Source organism: Egretta garzetta, unplaced genomic scaffold (assembly GCF_000687185.1).
Source record: "Egretta garzetta isolate BGI_Z169 unplaced genomic scaffold, ASM68718v1 scaffold325, whole genome shotgun sequence".
Taxonomy (NCBI): domain Eukaryota; kingdom Metazoa; phylum Chordata; class Aves; order Pelecaniformes; family Ardeidae; genus Egretta; species Egretta garzetta.
This window is the reverse complement of record NW_009259833.1, coordinates 1,793,866-1,818,378: the sequence shown is the minus strand read 5'-3', so window position 1 is coordinate 1,818,378 and position 24,513 is coordinate 1,793,866. Positions and strand designations below refer to the sequence as shown.

At 47.1% G+C, this 24,513-nt stretch overlaps 1 protein-coding gene across 1 annotated transcript; it reads left to right on the top strand.

Annotated features, from left to right (window-relative positions):
• Positions 1-2,068: 2,068 nt before the first annotated feature.
• Positions 2,069-23,935, top strand: XKR6 (XK related 6). Its single transcript, XM_009639909.2, has 2 exons — positions 2,069-2,261; positions 22,971-23,935. Exons 1-2 carry the CDS (start codon positions 2,078-2,080, stop codon positions 23,933-23,935), a joined length of 1,149 nt encoding a protein of 382 aa, XP_009638204.1. The 5' UTR covers positions 2,069-2,077.
• Positions 23,936-24,513: the final 578 nt, after the last annotated feature.

Genomic DNA, 24,513 nt, shown 5'->3' with positions numbered 1-24,513 from the left:
CAGGAATGGGAACTCCTGGGAAGGGGAGGCCATGCAAGACTACAGGACAGATTTGGTAAATCTCTCTCTGGAAAGCATTTGGCAGAGGTGATGCTGTCTTTGCCCATGGGCAGCACCTTATGGGCACTACTACCTTGGTTTTCAGTGGCCCTGTGTTGCTGATATGATAAAAACCAGTTGGATGCTCCTTTTCTCTGCTTTCTCCTTGAGCTGTAACAACTCATTCTTCCCAACTTTTCCTTTCCTGCTAAACTTTATGGTCTGAAGTTGCGTCAGGGTAGGTTTAGGTTAGACATTCGGAAAAATTTCTTCCCCAAAAGGTCTGTCAGGCACTGGAAGGGGCTGCCCAAGGAGGTGGGTGAGTCCCCATCCCTGGAGGGATTTAAAAGCTGGGCAGATGAGGTGCTTAGGGACAGGGTTTAGTGGTGGGATGGCAGGGTTAGGGGAATGGTTGGGCTTGATGATCTTAAAGGGCTTTTCCAACCTAAATTGGAAATAGATTCTATGACTCTATGATTCTATGAAACTACATTTATTTAATTTCTTGCGTGCATGAAGGGAAGGCGGGATTCCTGTGTCATCCTGCAGCTTCTGGGGCTGGGGTCTTTCAGGGAAATGCCAAGTACAGGCGGTGCATGTTGGGGTGTGGGTGGAGGACTGGTGTCCGTGGGAGAGCAGGTGGTCCACGGGCATTTCCACCCCACTCGAGCTTTGCTGGGGATGTCACACCAGTGTCACCAGTATTGTGTGTGACTGGTGTAGCGTTTTCTCGAGTGTCGAGCCCCATCTGGTGGCTTTCCTGCGTCATATTTTTTTTTGTGTCCTTGCGTCTTTCGGGATTTTTCGTCTTCGGTGCTTGTGAACTGCGAACGGGAAGGAAGGACGGGGGGCTGGAGAAAGGGCAGGGCTTGCAGAGCTACCTTTGCTTCTCCCACAGCTCCCTGTCCCTCGGTATAATTTGGAGATCGAGGCTTATGTCCTTTCCTCCTGTTCTTCCTTGCTGTGCAATCTCGCCCCGAGTGGCAAGGAATGATCTAATCGTTTTGGCGAAACCCCAGTTTGTGCTTGTGAGCCCCTCCCAGAGCCCTCAGAAGGCAATTCATCCCGCCGTCATGCTGGCATCTGAGGTGGGACAGATGAACGGTCCCAGGAGGGGTCATTTCTATTCATTGACTAGCTTAGATGACCAACTGTAGGGTTGGCATTAGGTGAAATGATTCTCATCCCAAATTTCAGAGCATGAAGTCACAGCCACTGCTCAGGATGAGAAGGAAAAAGACCCAATATTAGATTGTTAATATCAGTAAGCATTAGAAAGGACCCTGTTAGGAGATGTTAGGAGTCCTGTGGCATCTCGGCACCTTGTGCTACCCTGACTGGATCACCTCTGTTTACAGAAGTTGGCCAAAGGTCCCCTGAAGGGGAGTTCTGTCCCCAGGGTGAGGTTTTCAGGTCTCCTTGCACACCTGGTATGGGAACAGAGGTGATAGAGTAGTACCTGCCCATGCACGAGACACCTCCTTCTGGTCCAACATTGCCCAAAGTCTCAATAGCTGACCAGTGGCAAGCTGTGGCCTTTTGCATTTGTGGGTCACACGTGCTGAAGGTGGAGGTGGTGTCTCACATTGCTCCACCTGTGTTGAAAGAGGGTCAAACCTCTGGGGTCCATGAGGGAAGCTCCTTACTACAGTGCTGAAGGGGCTTAGACGATCTGTCAAGCCACTGCCAAATGTCATGACCAGCGTTTTGTCAAGTAGCTTCTCCTCATGAAAACAAAGCGAGGGAGTGGTTTTCTTGTGCAAATGTTTCATGAGCATTCCCTACCCCCCACACTTCACTTTTGGGTGGTGCAAGTCAAAGGTTTCCCACTCTTGCAATACGAAAGTGGTCCTCAGATCCCGCAAGAGGTAGTTTTAGAACTGTGCAGACACCTGTGTCTACCCCAGATTCTCCTTCCCCCAGACAACCTCCCTCTCTCCAAACAACTGGCCCACAGCCCCATCCTCCTCAGGTTTTGATGCATGCCAAAGTCTCACACTCAGCTTTTCCTCCTCTTTCCTGCAGGTATATCCGAACTATGTACCTAGGGATCCAGAGCCAGAGGCGGAAGGAACACCAGCGGCGTTTCTACTGGGCTATGATGTACGAATATGCAGACGTAAATATGTTGCGCCTCCTGGAAACTTTCCTCGAGAGCGCCCCTCAACTGGTGCTACAGCTCTGCATAATGATCCAAAAGAACCGTGCAGAAACATTACCATGTAAGTGGCCACCTCGTCCCCCCCTCCCCATCCTCCCAGCCTCCCCCCTCCGATCCCATGCTCAGCTGCCGATGGATGCTTTGCTAACCGTCCGCCCTACGCAACCTGGCGTGTAAGGGGCTGCCACTTGGGACAAATCTCATTCCAGCTCCGCGCTGCCTTCGCTGGGTAAAATTTCTGCTTGTTCCGCTGAGAAAAAAAAAACCAAAAACAAACCTCTATCAGTCAAAAGACAGGATTCAGCTCTTCCACAGTCTAAAGAAATGATGGTGTTGTCAGGAGGAGGCAGTCAGTCTCTGCTGCTGTGGCAAGTGTCACCATTCATTTGCTGCCTGGCACTGGGCAAACACAGTCATTCCCTGCCTCAGTTTTCCTCCTTGCATAAGCAGGATGATAAAACTGGCCAGATGATTTGAATTTGTGTTGCGAGGACAAACGGTTCAATGCCTGTGCAATGCTCTGATGGTGTGAAGTGTAGTATAAGGGGGGGTTTTAATAGCTAAATGCTGTAGGACTCGTTCTGCAAAGTACCCAGGTTTAGTCATTGGTACCATGGTTCTCAGCAAGGGGAAGAAAAGAGAGGGGGGAAGGAAGTGGGGGGGGGGATTGTGTAGGGACAGAGATGTTATAGTGCAGGCATCGTCGCAAAGGCGGATAGATGAGCAGAGAGGCTTGGAAGCAACCACAGAGAAAAGTTTGCCAATTCTGATGTCCTTTTCTGCAGTGATGTCCTGGGGCATTGGGCATCCACCTCAGTCAAGAGGCATATGGCCCTGTCCCAGCCCTGGGGTGAGCAGCTCTACCAGTCCTTGCCCACGGCCATGCTGGCTGCCTAAGAGTCACCAGCTCATGGGAGAATTGTCCTTTCCAAGGACCAACAGTGGTATCAGCTGGTGAGCTGCTGGGTTATTCAGCCCCTGTTCAAGCCACACACCGGGGATGACACTCAGACTGTGCTTCCCAAGGACAGCCTGTTTGTGGCATGCCATTTCTGGCAGACCTGAGGAGTTTCTTGGAGCTGGGATTGGAACTTGGCAGTTCTTCAGGGTTAATTTTGCTGGTTGGACCAGGGTCACCATTATCTAGAGCATCAGTAAGTCAGACTGCTCTCCCCTCCCTCCATACTTCAGGCATGTCCATCACAGTTGTTTATAGAGGCCTCCCTTCTCCTATCTACGCAGGCTTTATCTGAAACCTCTCATCACGAGCTCTCAAGGCCTTCAGAGTGCTGACACGATGAACATGCCTTTCTACAACTCCTCCTAGAACTGCTCACATTTGCCAGCACCCTCTTCCTGCTGCTTCCAACATTATTAACCCTACTAAAAACGTGTAAATCACAACCTAAAATGCTTGCCAGGGTGTTATGCAGATTGTTGGGCTTGTTACAGAAAGTACTGGGTGAAGTTTGCTGGCCTCTGTTGTGCTGGAAGTCAGACAACACGGCTCAATAATCCCTCCAGGCTTTCAAATCTGCGGCTCTTTCAGTTTGCCACTTCCAGGCATGGCTGCCTAATCCACCGAACAAGCTGCATCATTTTCCAACTCCCCCTTCTTCAGCTATGCAGTTCCTCCGTTCCTCCACCACACCACCCGGCAAGCTGCGTTCTCTTCCAAGGCAGCGCCCCGCCTGTGCAAGAGATGCGTTCGCACATCTCGGGGCTGCGTGCTGAGCGGCCGGCACTGCTGATGGATACTGGCAGCAGGGCTTGCTCAGCGCTCCTGACTCAGGTGCAAGGCTTCCTAGAGCTCCTCCATGCCCATTCGGTGCGTCTGTCTTCCTCCTCCTCCCGGCCACTACGTAATTGTGTAAAAGGAAATTAAATGCTGAGAGGGGCTGTTATGAAAGGGAGCATCAAAGACTTCCCTTAAAGCAGGCAGAAACCAGAGGAAGAGAAATACGGGGAGGAAGGCAGTGTGTTTAAAAATCAAATCAAGTCTCTCCTGGCTCATCGTGCCTGTGTGAGCGTGGCTCGTCGCACCGTACAGAAAAAGGCCAGTTCTGCCTCTGAACAGGGACGGTATCAGCTGTGCTGCATGCTGCCGAAACAGCCCTCAGCGGGGCTTATAAACCCAAGGACAGCCCGTGCTAATATGTCCAGGCTTCAACCACTTCCATACAGTTCACACAGTCTCTTATGGGTTCATGTAGTGCTACGACAAGGTCAATTTACCATTTCATATGGCATACATCCCTCCTCCAAGCCTCGGTCCTCCCTGCTCTTAAGACTGCAATGCCAAGCCCAGCGCAGGAAGCCAAGCCAGGCTCCAGTCTTCTCCAAATGGGTCAGCTAATGCTTCCTTCTCCTATTTAAGGAGCTGTAAAAAGAGAGTTACTGGCATGGCTATCAGGAAATTTTCCTTTTTTCTCCTAGTTCCCATCTTAGGGAAGCTGCTGAGGTGAGAAGAGTGAATATGCTGGAGGTCTTTACTCAAACCAAGAGCATCTCCTCCAGAGATGTTTAGGACCATGGTGACAGAAAGGGCTAATCTTGCCTGTTGTGGTTGAAGTGAGCACTGTGAGGACTAGCAGAAAGGGATGCAATCAGGGTAAACACTTAATTTCCTGGTTGTCATATCTATTGGGTGGGTAGAACAAAGAAAAGCCTCACCATGCCTTGCAAGAACCATCTTACCCTGAGAGGTACCTGATTGAAAGGGTTGGGTGGAACCTGTGTTTATTGCTCCTTCAGTGCTCAAAGAAGGGACCAGTTTCACCAGTGGGCCCCTGATCACCCATGAGTGAGCATCTCCTGCATGGTCTGACACCACCAGCAGCATAACTGCTGGATCTGGAATTTGAAGTCAAGTCCCAGATTCAGTAAAGCTTGGGACAACCCCCCCTGAGATTTCTTGAAGGTCAGGATTTGTTCCTTCATCATCCCTAGCAGAAGGCAGACCAGAGCCCAGCTTAGCTGCCATCGTCTGATGACTCGGGAAGAGAAAATAGCACAGAGAGAGAAGAAGTAAGAACTCCGTGTACTCCATCGGGTGAGCAGCCCTGACCTGGAAGGTGCACGCTGAGAGCCTGACCTGGAGTTACTTTGTGTTGGGACAAGTGGGACAAGTGGGTCAACACCAGCTCCTGAATATACATGTGGAAGAAGCTGGTGTTGGTGTGCAGGCCCTTTGCAAGTGATCCATCTGCTATAGCTATAGCTACGTGGGTCCAAAACAGAGTCAAGGGAAGGTGAGGGAGGAAGGATGCCTCCAAAACATGGATCAGCCTGTGTCCAAAGCAGCTGGAGGGGGTGGGATTCTCACCCTCCAGCAGTGCCTTTCTCTAGGGAATCTAGGCAGGACCTTGGTGATGCATTTAGACTTACCCTTAGGGTTAGGCAAAAGGGGGTGGTGGAACTCTGAAGAGGACACAGCCCTGTCCTTCGCTCACCTTAACTGTCTTCGAGATTTAGGAGAGGATGGGATGAAATGGTGGCCACCTCTCTCAGGTTCCTGGACAGCACTGGCCAGAGGACTGCCCTGATTTAAGTAACCTGGTGTGTTTGCAGGGGGAAATGTAACATTAACAACAACACTAAAAGCCCAGCAACCCAGATCTTCATTTTGTAATCAATCCTAGCAGATAATCCACCTCACTTCTTGCAGAATAAACCACCATTAGCCCACTTCACCCTATGGAGGTGCCTGTTCCTCTGCACTGAATGGGAAGAGGAGCACTTATAACCAGCTTACAGGGAACACCCAACTTCTAGGCAGTTAGTGAGGTGAGATGGATTCATTTTTCAGCATAAATGTCCTCTTTAAGAGGTTTCCTTTTACTTAATTTTTTCATGTGGCTACTTTAAGACTTAATGGGATTTAGCCGAACCTCTAATGCCCTTCCACTCATGTCACGAGTGCTTTACGCAATGCTTGTGCTGGGAATTTGGATGCAGATTTCAGCGCAGGATTTCCCCCCGCAGAAAAGGACTGTCTACCCAGCAAGGCTCTGCCCGTCTCCTCTCTAACCCTGCTGTTGATCTGAAAGAGATTTGCAGCGTAAGCCTTCATTATGCAAAGTCCTGTTGAAGTCTCTGGGATTCTGCAAGGTGCCTGCACTCTCTGCAGCCTGCAATAAGAAGTCTGAAGCTTCTCGTATAGTTAGGAAAAAGCAACATTAGCATCAGCCTGTCTGGGGGGGGACACTTTTGTAAGCGGAGTGATACAATTGAAGCACTAAAAGGGATTTTGGACATCTCAGCTAGAGATGTGTGTTGGCTGACAGATTATCCTGACGGAGTTTGCAAAAAATGTAGCCACATTTTGTTGTCCCTCCCTAAGCAAACTCCTATCTGTTCCATCATGTCCTTGCTCTTTCTGTACCATGTCTAGGGGCCATTTATGGTCAGGGCTTGTCCTTTTTTGCAAGGGCACTCTTAAGATGCTTTCCCCTGGGTCGTGGTTTAACCCGGCTGGCAACTCAGCACCACGCAGCTGCTCGCTCACTCCCCCCCTCCCTCAGTGGGATGGGGGAGAGAATCGGGAAGAAAATAAAAGGTTAGAGCCGAGGGCTGAGATAAAGACAGTTTAATAAGAGAAAATAATAATAATAGTGATAATGAGAATGATAACTTATATGGTATGGAATAGCTCTTTGGTCAGTTTGGGTTAGCTGTGCTAGCTGTGCTCCCTCCCAGCTTGTTATGCACCTGGCCGAGCAGGAGAAGCTCAAAAAGTCCTTGAGTAGTCTGAGCACTACTTGGCAACAGCTGAAAACATCAGTGTGTTATCAACATTCTTCTGGTACTAAATCCAAAACACAGCACTATGCTAGCTACTGTGAAGAAAATTAACTCTATCCCAGCCGAAACCAGGACACCCTGTCACTTAGTTTAGAAGACTTAACTGGTCTTTGTGGGGTATTGGAGGATGAGCAGCAGGGGTGGGTTAGCTGTTGTCCTCACCGCCCAGAGAAGGCATTCCCCGTCAAGCTGAGTGGGTTTGGGATGAGCCAACATCACGTTAAACACCCCTGCACCTGAGTGAGAGGTTTCCTGCGTGGGCGATAGTGAGTTAAGTCTCATGTGGAGATAAATTTCTCAGTTAATTTTCCCCTGATAACAGGCTGATAGTTAACCAAGAATATGCTGTGAATAATGGATATGCTGTGAACAACCTACAGTCTGAAAAGTCCTGTTAGATATATTCCTAGGGTAGGAAATATCCCAAGGCACCGCGACTTGTTGAGGAATGGTTTGAGATCTAAAACCAAGGCCTTATCTAAAGGACAACAAATGAATGGATTACCTCTTACTCAGTTGTCTTCACACTCAGGCTCCAAAGACCAAAGTAAGCTTCTTAGCTGGGGCAACCAAGTTAGAAAGGGAGCCTTCAGCCTTTAGTTGCCCAAGGGTGTGATTTTTCAAATGTGCTTCAATAGAGGCCTGAACCTAACTGAAGACATGAAAACTCCAGTGGGTCCACTGAAAGTGGAGAAGAGACTCATCAGATCTGAAAGTTCACCCTACAAGTAGCACTGCTAACCCTGCAGAAGCACTAGAAGTTAGTGCAGGGTCCTTCATGCTGGCCTGGGCTGAGCAGGTACGTCCATTGCAAAGCCCAGCAGAAAAATGCAGTTCTGGGGTGCAAAGTGGACATGCACCAGTATGGGCACCCATCATCACCACTGTTGCCCTGTTACCATGGGCCTGACATGGTTTTGTCTTGGACCAGCTACTTCAGAGCCAAACAATCCCTAAGGACTGCTTGGGAGTAAACACAGACTAGGGACCATTCTTAGCAGGCAGTCAGACGTGGCCACTTTTGGATGGCAAGAGATGGAGCATGGATGGGGCCAGGGTGTGCCTGCTGGCCTTAGGGCTGGAGAACAATCCGCATAAATACTTGGTTCTTAGTAGAGATGGGAGGAGGGCTATGGATGGGAGATGCCATGCTAGATTGAAAACCATGTGTAGGGGAAAATGCTTGTTGTGGGGCGTTGCTGCCTGTTTTCCACCGTTGCCTTTCAATTTGGGTGTAACTGAATCTATACATTCCAACAGTGCTCGAATATGAATCCAAAACCCCCAGTTCAAATCTCTGTGACCTAAGTACACAAAATTGTCCTCATTTGTGCAGTTACCCATCATAAATAAGCTGTGGTTCACCCATTCTACACCGGCAACAGATTCCATAGGGCTCAAAACAAAAAAGACCAACATGTCACCTACACCCTCTGTTTGGGATGGGTGAGACACTGATGCAGGCCTAAGAAAGTCCTTTTCCTCCAGAAGCAGAAATCCTCCTCCCTTTTCTGGCTGGTGTATTTTTCCTTAGATGCAGCAAGATAACTGCAATGTATGCCTAAAAAAGCCTTTCTCTCAAAGAGTCCTTGGAAACAGATGGGGTTGGAGAAAGATTTACCAGAGTCACACTCTGGGCTTTGGCTTGGGCTGTGAGACAGATCATAAGGAAAAAAGATGCTAAAACATTGCCCATGGGATTGAGGACATATTCTCTTTCCCCCTCTCTCATGCCATTCCTTGGGGATTAAAAGAAATGGGAAACCTCCACCACCCAGCCCTGGTTCCCCGTGACAGAAGAGGCAAGAGCAGAAAAGCAGTTGCTCATTGCCATGTGGGCAAGGCAGTTGTGTGCTTGCTGAAGGGGCTTGGCAGAGAGGAACCGGGGTAATCTGTGTTGAAAGTTTGTCCTGATTCAACCACAGTTTCCCTTTAAATGTTCATCAGCAGACCAAACAGGCACCTCACAAAATGGCCAGATAGCTCCAAACACATAAGCAGCTCGCCTGGGACGCCACTCATATGACTGAAGTGCTTTGCCAACCTGGGGCATATGGCTCTGATCCTGCCTTCCCTTCCTTCTCACCAAAGCCGGATGACAGATAGCAATTTGGTGCCCTGCTTGAAATGAGTTGCTGGTCCCAAGCCAATTCCCAGCAGCATCAAAAAGCCATCTCCACAGTTGGCAGTGGGCACTTGCTCTGGCATGCTGAGCTCAGGCCAAGCCCGAGGCACGCTGGCAAGTGAGCGGCATGGGGAAAGCTTGCCCTATCATCAGCCGTATTGTCCCAGCGCGGTAGGGAAGGACTTGGGTCCAGGAGCCTTCGAAGCCAGTGACAGCTATTTTTTTCCAATGGGCTTTGGAGCAAGCCCAAGGAAAGACGTCATCCCTTAGCCCATCCCCACCTGCAGCTTCTCCATCCACCACCTTGCCATAGCTCTCTCTCTGTTATTTTGGAGTGCTGATAAAACCCCTTCTGTTCCATACCACGTGCCACCATCACGCATATGACATACCACCGCCAATAAACATGAGTCACCATTCACGGGACGTTCACTGGCAGGGAGCCAGTGCTGCCAATTTTAGGCTTTGTGAGACTGTGGCAATCACTGGGAGGGGGTTACATCATCAGAGCACTACACAAACATCAGCTCATGCTGTTCCTAGAAGCTGCAGGCCAGCTGGGAAACTGAGGCACGGAGAGAGAGGTTTGAGTAGCCTAAGGTCTTGGGGAGGCTCACTGCAGGCTCCTGGGGAGCAAACAGATTCCAGGCAGGAAATTAAGGCTTTTTCAGGTAATTTTATGCTGCAGACTTTCTTGGAGACATACCTCTCATGGTGGATTCGTGATTAGAGCATAGGAAAAGGTGACTGTGCACTGCTGTGCAATTGGCTAGTAAAATGCATGGAAATTCAACTCTTTTTGTCTTCAGGTTGCTCTAGTGTGCAGCTCTGGGGGTTCGCCTCAGGCATCCAGGAGAGCATGCTAACTCCGGGTAAGCAGAGAGCACATAGACACTTAGATGTGCAAAAAACCTGCGGAAGATGCAGGGGTGGTGCTAGGCAGGAACTTCTCTGTTTCTACTCCTGCTGTAGATGGAGCAGTTCAGGTTGATGCAACTGGCTCAGAATCACTGAGTATTGAAGGAAAGAACTCTCTTGTTCCAGAAACTATCAGTTTTAGATGATCAGCTCGGGGTGAAAGTCCTGAGTCTGGGAGTGCAGCAGATTTACTGAATCAGTGGAAATCTGCTGAAATGACTTTTGTCCTAAGTGGCATTTGACCAACCTCATGCTCTCAGTGCCCTCAGTACGTTCACATCTTCGCACAGACACTCACTGATGGGGGACGTCCACCCGGCACGGCTGTTTCCCTATCACAGGAGCCCATATCTGAAATATCCTAAGATGCAAACAGATGTTTGCAGTAGGGGAATGGATGCATGGTTTGATCTCAGCCTGTCCTTGGGGGAAGTGATGTTGTTCATTAACGCGTTGAAGAGGCAGTCTCAACTCCATCTTGTACACACATGAACTTCTGAGAAGGCAAAAAGACCCAGGAGAGACAAGCAAACCTGAGCATGACTTAACTGGTGGATGTTGGCGTGTCATTGAGGTCTGGCCTGCTACCCATCGCTTAGATCTTTGCAGAGCGTACAAAGCATGGGAAGCAGAGGAAGAAACAGGTTCCTGCTGTTTACCCTGGAAACCAGTGTCCCTGGTGCCTTCAGCTACCCCACTGCGAGACAGCACCAGCTGCACCACATCCGTTTTTGTCACTTTGTCACTCCCCCTCACAGAAACACTCTGCCAGACTCACTCTAATGGTGCCAGCCCTGTGTACTCTCCGGAAGCATTGAGATGCTCCTTCTTTTCAGGAGACCAGTCCTCTCATCTGCAATTACGCTGAGACAATTCCACCAATGGCCCCATACACAATAACAAAGATTTACAAACCATAAGGTTAGCAAAGTGTGCACTGCTGACACATCTCCTCTAAACACAGTGAATGAAGACCTCTTACCTTGGCCAGTGAGCATGAACCAAGTTGCGTTTCCTACCTCTTCCCCATCAGGTCAAAAGCTTTTCCAGGACTGGGATGAAGTTATTTCTCTAATGGCCTGCAAACTTTCTGTGCCCAGGCCAAACCATTAAGCAGAGGTGGTTTGCAGGATGCAGGTTTGGTACTGTCACAGACTGTTTGAAACATTGCCTTGATGTTGCCTCGTCTCCAAGGAACTGGCCATGGGAGCTGTATTTATAGCAGGAAGTTCCTTCCCTAAGCCCTGGCAGAAGATGTTGCTTCCCCAATCTGGTGACAAGTCTGTTGGGTTTCCTCTATGCTAATAAACTGAAACGCATCAGAACACGAACACAGCCACCAGATCGCGGTCATCTACATGGTTCAGTTATCAGCGCAGTCCTTGGCACATTTTTAGCCCATGGCAGTTGGCACCAACCCAAACAATTCCCAGGCTCAGCTCAGGTGTTAGCACGGGCCAAGGATGATACCCAACAAGCAGTCTGGATTGGGCCACTCTGTTTTGGAGGCTGAGACAGAATGAAGGCATGGATGTAGCAGTCAACAGAATTAGGCTTTGCTCAGTTACTGACCTCTAGGCACAGGGTCCCAGGTTCAAAAGCTGCCCCAGACCTGTGCTAGGGAAAAGAGATTCTCACGGTTACTTTCAGAAGCAGACAGCAGAACTCTTAGGGCTTTCCTTTATTTTAGTCACACCCACAGATTACAACATCCTTTCAACTCATGCTAGGCAGATTTAAATTCTTCTCAGTGGCTGCAGTTCTCACCTGAATCAAAAAAGAATGCCAGGACAAAGATGCTGTAACAAATATCAAATGTACGGTGTTTAAATGGAAGTATATTGTATGTGTTTGCTGAGTTGTGTTGTTCCATGCCAACTATCCCTACTCAGAACATAGAAAAGGGTGGGGAAAGATTTTATTCTAAATCAAGCCATGTTTTGTTTTCCTTAGCAAAGATTTTTTTTCCCTATTTCAGTGCATTCTAGTAGGTGTGTTTCTCTTCTAAAGGTTCCTAACGGTAGAGTTCAAATATCATTAGGTCTGAAAAATCTCAATATAGGAGGCTCTGCCAACTGAGAGTGACTGCTGGAGTCTGTGAAGAGATTCAATATACTCAAGAATCTGAGCAAAGAATTGGCTGCTAAGGTTGTGCTAAAATATCCTTCACAAAGAACCAGCTGTTGAATGTGCAATATGATTTTTCCTCCAAGAGTAACTTGTCTTGGATTTTGCCATCTTATTCTTCCTGGTTAAAGTAATCACATGTTCAGGTTTTTTTCCTCCTGTTGCTTTGGGAAAGACTTTTAAACAGCAGAAGGAAAAAACCTAAATCTCAGCAATCAGTGACCGAACAACACTGCACATCAAACCAGGAGGCTACAAAAGCAACACAGGCATACTTGGGTGTTTTTAGTCTCTAGAGATCCATGCTAATGGTGGTGCTTAGCTCTCCATATTAACTATAAAGGTAGCTTAGGTGGACTCTTTTCCCATCTCAGGTGCCTGATAAGATTTAGATGCCTCTGGGCCATGCTGATGGCCATGTAGATACAAGGCTCTATGCAGGCTACTCTGATTTCTGAACAGAGGTCAGGAAAAACGAGCACAGGAGGAACCAGAAAGTACACCAGGAAAAAGCAATGGAAGCCTAGAGAGATGACCTGTACACTTCTATGCTGGTCGTGTTCACTTCAAGTTGAACCAGGTTTCTGTGACTCTACTGCCCTGTAACATTGCCAACAAAGAGGGATTTTGCTCTGCATGCACAGATTTAAATCCTGTCCTTGCTGGTGGTGTTGTCAGGACATCCTGGTGGAGCATTTCAAGTGAAATCTCCCAGGGTCTCTTGAGGAGCTTCAAATCCTCTTGTCTGTGGCTGTTCACTTTTGGGGATTCAGGAGGGGTTCTTTTGCAGTGTGATTCTGAGACAGCAGTTAAAGGCATTCAGATGAACAGGAATTTAACTGAAGTCTTTATAATTACAGTGATGACTGTGCAGAGGGTATCTCGACCTGAATAGAGTCACAATTCATACAGCTTTTGACAAAAATAGACATGTATAAGAGTTCTCATGCTCTATTTCCAAACAACCTAAACTGTGCCCAGGAAATCCTGGCTGCTGCTCCCCCAGCACATTTCAGCTGCAGAATTAACCCAGGTGATTGGTACCTGGATAAATTTAGACCAGACTCAGACCAGACTGTCTCGTGTGGCATTAGAAGACAGAGATGCACACAGTTGTTGGCTCTGACCGTCTCAGCGAACCCCAATGCAGCCCTGTCCATGTGAGATTCATCATGCCCTTTGGAGGATGGACTGGGGAAGGATGCACAGGGGCATGGTGGGAAGATCCTGGAGAGATATTGGCACTTGTGTAAGGTAGCCTGAGCCCTCACTGCTGGGGGTGTGGGTTGCCAGGCTACGTGGACCCCAATTTAAGTGATAACAGCAGCTATTCTAGTTGGAAACACCATCAAATGTAGCCCCACACCGACATCAAAACCACCATTAATGAGATTTCTGGTTTACTAGCCAAAAATCACAAAGGAAAGGACTGTTCTATATTAACACCCTCAAAATAACATCCACTGAAGTGGGACTCTCTGCTTCTGCTGAGAGGGAGACAGTGAATTCTTTTCTTTACATTTTCTTAACATTTAAGGGAAGTTTCAAAATGGAAGAGCCATTTCAAAATAAATAGCTTCACGTCATAAATAATACCATAATAATTAATGTCACATCAAAAGGGACTCCAAAGGCAAGATTAGTCTTGTTGTATGTGTCCCCTCTCCGCTACTCCATGATTGCCTCCAGCTTTTTTAGGACTAAAACTATTCACCAAACTCACCCCAGATTCCTGAGTGGCTTTAGACACCTGCTATGCATTGCTCCCCCCCGAAAAGTGTGATTTTTAAGTTATTTTCCTTAACTCCACTATTAGACTCCCAGAAGAGACTCTGGTGGCTGGCTAGACCCTCAGAGGAGGGCTTTTCTCCATGAGTCAGGGTTTGCCCATCTAGCTATCACAATAGAGTCACGCTGGCATTTTCCTGAGACATAACTTTGAAAGCGTATCTGAGACCAGATTCCTAGAAAGATTAACCCATACTGCCCAGATAACATTTTCCTGGCATGAAGCTGTCTACACGTCTGTATTACACCTTACCTGAGCTCTAGCTGACATGCCTGGGGTCCCCAGAGCTGCCTGGACACAGCAGCCACCTGGGCTAATTTACTCTGCCAAAAAGCCCAGCCTGGAAAATCCGATCATATGAGAGGCTCCATCTCCAGGGTTCCAAATGCAGGTCTTCCACATTATTTTTGAAGTGATGAAGGGGATTATATGACCGTGTTTGTGATAGGCAGAGGACTGTGCACAGATTATGTTTATACCTGTAATGCAAACAGTGCTGGAGCCCAAGCACTGGTACTCAAAAGATTCTGTTAATATGGTCTCTGGTACAGTTTTGGCCAGCTTTCCCAAGCTTTCCCAGGCACGAGAAAATGAGTTCACGTAGTCCAGGAACCATTCCCAAAAGGCAGGTTGGATACAACTGCTGAGAGAGTTTAATAGTATGGACATGGCAGACTCTGCCAGCTGGGCTCGGGGTCAACGAATAGTCCTGGCTCTGTTTCTCATCTGCTAGTTTAGATGTCACCATAGTGACCCAGGTTCTCTCAAGGCCTGGGTTCCCATGTGCCCTTCTCCTCTCTACTGTTTTTTTTATGAGCCATTACCTGATGGTGAGCCGCTATAAAAGACCAAAGACCTCAGCTAAGTGACGTGAGGCTTGTTTGAAGATCTGTGCATATATAAGGACTGAGATTTCAGCTAGGTGCTGCCAGAAATGTTTCAGTTGTGGAGCAGAGGTCAACAGCTTTTTAACCTACATAAATAGGTAAAAACTGAGATAACCCACAGTCAGCATCCTAGGAAAGGGGCAAGGCTATTATGGAAAGCAAATAGTGGCCTTGCATGCCTATGAGGACTGTGTACATGCATGCCTGTTGAGATCAGCTGCCTTCTCATGGATGTAGCAGGGGGATATTGTCCTTCTGCTACCACTTTCTTGAGGATGGCGATAACTGTTCTGGGGGATAAAACTTGAATACGTCGTCTGACTGATCATGGCATCCTTCGCTCATCAGGAGGGTGCTGGGGGGTTGTTTTACCTGCTTGGCCTTCAGTGGTATAAAATCATTGTGTTGCGTCACTTGGATTTGCCCACGTTATGGTGGGTGTGTCAACTTCTGCTCCGTAGAAGCCAGTGCTAGCTACTCTGTTCATCTTGGACCCAGGAACAGGTTTCCCCAATACTCCTTTCTGGCTGTGACTCATGGCTCTCCTCTGAGCTGTTGTGGGGAGCTGGTGGATGCCAAACCAGTGCTACATAGGGTACGTTTCATCTTACCCACTTCTCCTTGTTTGGTCATTCCAGTTTGATCATCCGCACTCCAGGTAGAGTCAATGGAGAGACAGAGAGGCGTTTCCAGAGGGCAACTCATCCCATGTCTCAGACAGCTCTCCCTGGGTGAGATAAACACTGAGGCAAACGATGCAAGGAATATCTTCATTAAGAGTGTTTTAGAATGAGGGGGAAGCTTTGCCAATCCTTATGTGGTAGGTGATAGCCAACATTTTCAACAGGAGATTTGACACTTCTCTGAGGGTATTCAAGGACAATCCAAACCAGAGGGCAGATTATCCCATTTCTGCTTGGCCTGGGCTGCTTGTGCCTCCTGCAGAAGGATCAGTTGCTGGCTTGCATCCAGGAGAAGATACAAGACTAGATGGCCCCAGGGCCTGAGCCGGTTTGGCAGCTCCCGAGTTCACAGAGGAGATGAATAGGAGGAGACATGACAGAAGCAGCTGAGATAATGAAAGCACAGATCAGACGAATGTGGCCAGTCACCTCTTCTAGCAGTAGAGAAAAAGGGGCATTCAGGAGAACTGAAAGCCAGCAGGATGAAAGGGGAGAAAAGCAAGTCCTTTTGAAATACAGTCCAGAGTGAACCTATGGACCTCAGTTCCTCAAGGCAGTGCTAAGGCGAAGGCTGGGGGGGGAACTAAAAAGAGATCCAACATTTCTGGGGTTAGTGAGGACACCTTAATTTAGCAAAAAGAAAAGGTTTTAGGAAGCATTCACATTTCAGGACGTAAGCCAGCCTTTAACTGGCAAGGGGTGGGAGGGCAACTCTCCATGTGAGCAAGCTGTTCTGAAGTTGCCTTGCTATGCACTTTCTCACTCTCACAATAAAAGGTTTGGGAATGTGGATGTTCCTCTGGTCTAAAGTGGAAGAGCCCTCCTTGTGCTAGCTTGGACATGGACTATCCTATATAGAAACTCAGTGCAAGCCTCGTGTCAGGAGGTGTCAGTGGGATTCAGTGGGAGAAGACCCTCTTCTTGTTGTCCAGACCCACTTGGAGATTGGTCCCTGAATTGGGTGACTTGCCTTTGTTTTCTGACTTTCCCAAACAGTCACCAGCTGTGACTGTTATTATGGTCTGGTGATGCTGTGTCCTGCAGGACTCGGGTCCTGGGGAGAATGGGGCTGTGAAGGTCTCAGAAGAGTTCCCTAGCAAGGGAGCAGATGCTGAGGATTTGAAACTTACCCCCTTGCCCAAGGAAACCAAAACATTTTTCATGAGTAAAGAGCAAAGGACGGGACACCAGTGTAAAATGACTTCCCAGTATCAGGCTCTGGTTTTTCAACCCGGCCACTCGAGCTCGGAGTAGAGTACGGGGGTGTCACATAGATGTGAGGACCCCATTCCTGGGGCAGACTTAGGAGTGATGGAAAAGGTGGAATAGGTAGAATAGTGCTCATCTGCTATAATGGACTGGTGGCACGCTGGAGAAACTGATTAAGGAAGTGTCCAGAAATCCTGTGAGGAAAATGAATGGCAATGGGTTCTATGCAGCCTTTTATTATTTATATCCTGGTAATGATCCATATTTTTCCATGTTCAAAGTGAAAAACAAAGAGGGAAAATGAAAGAAAGAAGGCAAAAGTCATTCCCTCCTCTGAAAGAAAGAACAAAGAAAGATCAAGCATCAAACTCCAGCAGAAACAAATGAAAATCAGACCCAGGGTCTGATTCTGACCCCTTTTACTCTGGTGCAAATAAATAAAAACAGGTTAAAAAGTAAGGGCGAGCAACTTTTGGGCAATGTTGTTAGAAAAGCAGAATCTGCCTCAGTCTCTTTTGTACATAAATGCATTTTCACTCCGTGTGCATCAAAATGGAAGCCCGTTCCTAGATTCATCCTGAGCTTCAGGGAGGAACGTGCCACCCAAAGGAGAAAACACGATAACAGGGTTCACAGCACAGAGGCCTGAGCAGCCAGCGAGTGATGCGGAGGAACCGAGACGTGGCACTCGGCATCAAGCAAGCACGGCCTGTGCACAGGGCTTGATGGAAGGTTTCATGTCACACTGAATATTTGTTGACCAGCTCACCCAGGAGAAATGTTGGTGCCTTCCCATTTGGTTTTAGTAGAGTCTTCCGGAGAATTAATGTCAAAAAAAGAAATAGAGCACCGTTTAGGCATCATTTTCAGGTTTAAAGGGACAGGCACCACGGTAAATGCATAGGGAATATGATACAGCAAGTGCATTCAAATGACTTACAACCAACAACCTGCAGCTGGATTCGTGATGAAAACTGTACATACCCCCAGTGAATAAACTGGGGGTTTATTCTCTCCTCAGCTGAACAACGTTGCGAGCGAGGAAAAAAATTGATATATTGTTCATTTTAAATATTCATTTGTGTGTGTGTGTGTATGATTTGTCTACAGCTTTTATGAGACTCGTAAACCCATGTGTAATTGTATAGCGTGAATAGGGCAGATAGACTGGGATGGCTTTCCATGCACTGTTTTTATTCTTGCACATATATGGGCTTTAAAAATAGCAATGGCAATTTAAGGGGAGTCATTGTTTTGAGTCTCTCTTGTGGATGGGGATTTTTCAAAGACCCTCATTATATTTCTGAGGTGGCCTTTGCTTTTTCTGGGCCATCAGTAAAAGCTAGAGGATGGAGAACCGAAACAGGCTGAAATTCAGCCTGCCCTTGCAAGCCTCAGCAAGGCTCCAGGACCTTCCCTTGAACTCAGAGTGGTTCATGCTCCTCTCCTCCAATATCAGATCACTACCTGCATTATACTCTAGTCCGCTCATGTTTTCATGATCCTAAGCAATGGCTCTTGTTTCCCCTTCTCCGAGACTGTTCCTTGGACACTCTTCTCAGAAAGCTTAGCCTTTTATATAGATGCCTTATTTCCCATTGCTTTCTGATTTCACCATTTACTGTTGCTTAGTCTCCATGCCACGTGTGTTTACCACCGAGGACTGTTCATTAGGTTCCCCTGAGAAAGGCAGAATTACTAAGGCAAGAAGTCAGCATCAAAGAAGTTCAAGATGATTGGTGACTTCAGCACCAGATTCAGACACCAAAACAAAGGTGTCTTCGATGGAGGTATCTCCACACGATGGGGGTGTCCAAGCTTCCCATCCGTTCAGTGGAGATATAGACAATACAGCCACAGGGTCTAAGCAATGACCTTCATACAGCTCTGGCTCCACCAGCTTTAATGACTCAGGAAACAATTTGGTTGACTTCTGCATAGCATCATTTGAGATGCCCTGAGTACCCTGCATCACTCCACCTCCCAGCTCAAAAATGTTCTTGTATTCTGTATGCAAGTTTGTCACATCTGCCAGCTCCACATGGAGGTCTGAGCTATCCTAGAGCATTTCAAATGCTGCTGGATTCCCATCTGTGATGGTTGCACTAAGCCTTAATTCTCCATTGAGTAAAGAGACATCACTCACCTGTGGACACCCCAAGGTGAGTCTCTGCAGTGGGAGCTGAATCCTGTCTGCAATGCAAGGTGCACAGTGATGTGAAAGAGATCTACTCCCTGATTTAGCATGGGTTTTGTAAGACACCTTGGATAAATCTTTCCAGTCTTAGTGCTGCTTCTGTCAAATGGGGACATTATAAAGCTCTACCTCACTGTACTGAATGTAGGTTAGGAGATGTCTCACCGTGAGGACTTCGGGGTACATCACTAAAGGGATCTGGGGGACTAATTCTTGTGATGTGTTGATCAAGACACGTGGGCTTGACTCCTAAATGGCGCTGACTACGGCCTGTGAGTTACTCATTGCTTCTAGCAGGTGATAGGGGGAGTTCAAGGGCTGTTGTACAGCCTGGTGCAGAGAGTTTGAAGGCTATGCCAGTCTGATTTGTTATGGACAGGTGGGATACAGATTCCACAGATGCAGCCACAGGGCTTCCAGCCCCATGGTAGCTAATGCCCTCCTGGCTTGAGAATGCCCACAGAGATGTGGCAGTGCAGGCCGGGTATTTTCCACTCCCAAGACTAAACACAGAGTGGGAGGAGTGGGAGTGGGTTTTTTGAAGTGACTTCAGTTTTAAACCAACCCCAACCCTTTGATAAACAAACCTTGGAAGGGAGTTGAAACCCACTCATGCTAGATGAAGGTGCGTCAGTCACCATGTGTAATAGTCAAAATCAAAATAAAAAAAATACTTCCCATGTGATCCAACTTGCCCAGACTTTTTGTTCTAGTTATAGCTGGAGAGAGGTCTCTGGCTGCTTAGAAATAAGCCCTGGAGAAGTGGAAAAGAAAGGAACAGTTTATCCCACAGCCTGTGAGAATTGTACATTGTCTGAAGATGTCACAGGCTAGAAGTAACAGGGAAAGATGGGAATAAGAAACTCATGGTCAAGATGACAAAAGCCAAGGTGTGCTTTGTCATTTAAGTCTGTATGAAATAGCCAGGGAATAATTTCTGTGGCAAGGAAGTAAGAAGTAATGGAGAAGTCTTTATATCACTCCATGGCTCCTGTTGACGTCCACCTGATGATTGCAGCCCCCTTACACCCAGATCCAGATCTTGCTCATCACTAGGATGCCAAAATTTGCATTTGGCACAGAGTCATGAATTTTTGAACGATGGTAGTAATATGTCAAAATGTTGAGAGATACTTCATCCCCCCTCTCAGATCTTAGTCCAAATGAGGAGGCAACGAACTGTTTTGTAGAGTAGGACTCATCCCACCTGACTGCTGCTGTTTGCAAGTCCTCGCACTCCCCTGTCAAGGGATGGAGACAGACACTTTGGGAGCATGAGTCAACCCCCCTTGTCCCACACATGGATCTTAGGACAGGGTGAATCACTTTCTGGGGGTGTCTGCCTCTCTCCATTGACTCGAGGAGACGTTCAGATGACTATCACCAGGCACGGTCATGGTACCATGCAATACGAGTGACTCAACACACCTTCCCTCAGGCAGCTCTGTGCGATTTACAGCAAAGACTGTGATTAGTGTAGGTTTCTACGCTGAAAACATTACAGTGGGAAAAGCCTTTATGTGTATACTGGGGTTTTGTTTCTGGTGTATTTTCTTCCTCTCTCTATTCTAGAATAAACGAACCCAAGAGAAACATTTTTAAGCCAGCGTGACACATCTGTCTCTGGTGGGTTGGCGCTGCTTGAGTTTCAGTATCCAGGTACATTTAATGCTGTGCGAGCTTCTAGTATAACAGCACTAAAATAAGACAATCCATGACCTTTTTTTTTTTCCTACTAATCATGGAAAGTTTTTAAACTGAATGGCTAGAAGTTATTGCAATGAGCAGTACTTACACACATAGCAGCACTTACCTTAAGGATCGTGTGGCATTGCTTAGCCTTCCAAAACCATCTACTAGGTTAAAAATAAACCTAATCTACATCTGTTTGGGGCTGAGGCTATTCGCTCTCAGACCTTTCCATCCATTAGAGTCCCCAAGTCCTACATGCAAGTGTTTCTTATTGAGGACATAGAACTTGAGGGAAACTGTGTTTTTCTTAAAGACGGTGGCCTAAAGCTTCCCTCTTTGATAAGGCCACTGATCTTACTGGTTTGTGGTTTGTTATTTTTTAGAATTCAGTCTGAAATGCTAATCCACATGTGAGCCCAAAGGCAAGGTATTCAAAGAGAGCTGGTGGAAAGGTGTAGTTTTGGTGGACCTGCAGGCTGGGAGAATTTCAACGTGGGGCAGAGATGAAGGTCTGCTGTCCTTCCTGGCCACCTTCTCCAGCACCTCTCCTCCAGGGGTAGTTAGGCTGGAGAGAGGAAATCTAACCCTACCACACTGTGGGGTGGGATCCCCAAAAAGAAGACAATAAAGTCTCTGGAGTGAGGTCTGAAGAGCCAGTCAATCTTCCTACCATCCCCATGGGACCCAGGTCCTCGTGGGCAGAGGGAAAAGTGAGAAAAAAACAGGAGAAGAAGAAATGTTTTCAGACATTTTGGCTTTTTATCCCTGAGCAGCTGCAGCAAGCTGCTGCTTGGGTTTTCTTAAAGTAGGAAAAGCAAAATAGAGCTAGGCCTATTTTCCAGCATGTTACACATCAGAGAGAGAGGAGCGTTTGTTATTGTTTGTTTTGCTTGAATCTATTAGCATTTTTCCTTTTGATTTTATAGGTGGTGCTCCCAGAGAAAAATCTTTGGCCACGGCCTAATGCAAGTATAGCTACCAAATTATTTAGCTTCCCAAACATGGATCTTGGTTCGTCATCTGTTCCCTCACCTGCGGAACAGTTGTCCAGTGAGCAGCAGTGGGAGCAAAGGAATGAGATGCCAGTGGCCTTCTCTTTTGCCAGGAATCTGCCAATTAATTTTTAATTAATTAATTTTAATTAATTAATTTTTATTATGATGCTTTGCTCAATGAGTTGTTCAATTTACCCTTGCAATAATCAATGGTATTGCATTTTTAAAAGTTCCCAAAGCATGACGGGGCGCTATTTTATCCATTGGAGCAAATAGATAATTTAAGTGTCACTTGTGATGGGGAATAAGATCAGGCCCCTTTGGAATATCATGGGGTGCCTGCCCCATGCCAGGGCACAGGGGGATGAGCTGGGAACCAAGGGTGATGCCAGTGCAGGCAATGCCCTCACTGATCGGGGTGGTGCCGCAGGGTCTGAGTGCACTGGGCAGAGCTGCGTGCTGCTAACAGCTCCCTCAGCAGTCCCAGGCAGGGCAAGGGGATGGACCAGATCCAAGGTCTCTTCAGGGGTCCCACCAGGAGCAGAATGAAACAGGGCTGGAGACATGACTGAACCTTGGATCTGTGGTCCATCCAGGAGACAGAGCTGGAGATAAGCTACCTCCAATATAGGTCTTCAGTCCATCCTGGAAACGGGGAAGGGGAGCTGCTGGAGGGATCAGATTCTTTGGTTTGGGACCATTTGGAGAGTACTGATGAGTCTTGATGTTCCCTGTATTTATACACTCATCTCCATGGGACCACAGGGTGACAAAAAAACCTGACCATCTGCCTATTTTTCCCAAAGGCAAATGCAGATGGGGATTCCTGATTAAGGCAGAATCAAGTAGAAGTCAATGTGAATGATGCTTGTATGAAAGTATTTTAGAATAAAAAAGATCCTATATACCATTACAAGGACCTTGGGTGTCCTGCTCTTGCAGTGGTGCACTGCAAGATGGACCCCTTTCTGCAAAAAGTAACCTTCATACTTGGGCTGCAGCGTTTAGATGGGATCCGGATTTCAAATTCTCAAATGTCGGTCTAATCGGGATGAGGACAGAGGCTGTTCCCTGTAAGAAGAGCAGAGCTGGGGTGGGGTGGCAGAGCCGACAGCTCAGGAATACAAGCATAATGTGCTGTATCAGAGAACTCCTGAACAGAGCATAATTTCCAATTCCCATACTGATATTTCTGTATTTCTCTCCTCTAGACTGTAAGGACAACCTGACGTGAGTTGAACCTTTGGGCTACTGAGCCTGCCCCAGATGCAGTAATTTAGTGAGCAGATGATGTTTTCAACCAAACCTCCTATCTAACTCAGTGGATCTGTGTGTCTTCCGGCAGGTGTGTCCTCTGTGGCCTCCCTGATGTCCCTGGCTTGGGTGCTAGCCTCCTATCACAAGCTTCTTCGGGACTCTAGGGACGACAAGAAGAGTATGAGCTACAGAGGGGCCCTCATCCATGTCTTCTGGCGCATCTTCACCATCTCATCCCGAGTTATTTCTTTTGCTCTCTTTGCTTCCATCTTCCAGCTCTACTTTGGGATCTTTGTAGTGGTCCATTGGTGTGCCATGGCTTTCTGGATCATCCATGGTGGGACAGATTTCTGCATGTCTAAGTGGGAGGAGATCCTCTTCAACATGGTGGTAGGGATTGTGTACATTTTCTGCTGGTTTAATGTCAAGGAAGGGCGGACTCGATACAGAATGTTTGCGTATTACACGGTAGTCCTGACGGAGAACGCTGCCTTGACGCTCCTTTGGTATTTTTACAGAGATCCTGACACTACTGACTCATATGCCGTGCCAGCACTGTGTTGTGTCTTTCTTAGCTTTGCTGCTGGGATAGCTTTGATGCTGTTATATTATGGTGTGCTGCATCCCATGGGGCCAAGAGCTAAGATCTTTGCCAGCTCCTGTTGCGCCGAGCTGCTCTGGGGCATTCCTTTGCCCCCTGATGTTGAGCCCATGGCACCCCAAACCCCTGGGTACCGGGGGGCCCAGGCTACGCCTACCAGAGCGGTCACGGAGCAACAGGAGGAACTCACAGCTGACACTTGCTTGCCCGTTTTCCAGGTGAGAGCAATGGTACCATCTACTCCATCTGGGCGACCCTACCCCCCCGAGGGGCCTCTCATTAAGATTGACATCCCAAGAAAAAGATATCCTGCATGGGATGCTCATTTTGTAGACAGGAGGTTAAGAAGAACTATCAACATCCTCCAGTATGTCACCCCCACAGCTGTAGGTATTAGGTATAGAGATGGACCTCTCTTATATGAGTTGCTACAATATGAATCTTCACTTTAAAAGCTCCTTAAAGCAAAAGTAAAAGAGGGGACCTTATTTTTGTTTACGGTAAACACAGATCATGAAACAAACACAAACCTTCAGATAAGCTTTCTTTCTGGTTGCTGTATGTATAAAAAAAAAAAAAAAAGATATTCTCTATGTTTTGTAAGTAAAAACAAAAAGAAAAACTTTTCTTTTGTTTTTTACACACAAGAAACAGTATTTCAACTTCCACACCTAGGATTCACAGGTGGAGAAGGAGGCATCTCCACATCAGTTTTATACCGTACACCAAGTGTAGAACATTATTTATGGGATTGGTGCTGATTGAAAAATAAAAAAACAAACAAACAAACCTACAACTGCCTTATGCCCTTAGGTGCTGAGTTTCATTAAGTACTGTCACCTTTCTCATGCAAAACTCTTTGATGATTATATGCCAGGAAAAAAAAAAAAAACAACCAACTGAAAAACAAACCTTAAAATTAAAAAAAAAAAAAAAAAAAAGGAAAAAAATGAACAACAACAACAAAAAGAGAGAAATGTATGAAAAAAAAAATCTTGTTGCTCTTATTGGATTTAGCAGAAAAAAACCA

What these genes read in the sequence shown, in the direction of transcription:
- XKR6 (XM_009639909.2), top strand. Translation starts at nt 2,078, where the DNA reads ATGTACCTAGGGATCCAGAGCCAGAGGCGGAAGGAACACCAGCGGCGT. An exon ending in CCGTGCAGAAACATTACCAT is followed by an intron (nt 2,262 to 22,970) that starts GTAAGTGGCCAC and finishes GTCTTCCGGCAG; the next exon opens with GTGTGTCCTCTGTGGCCTCC.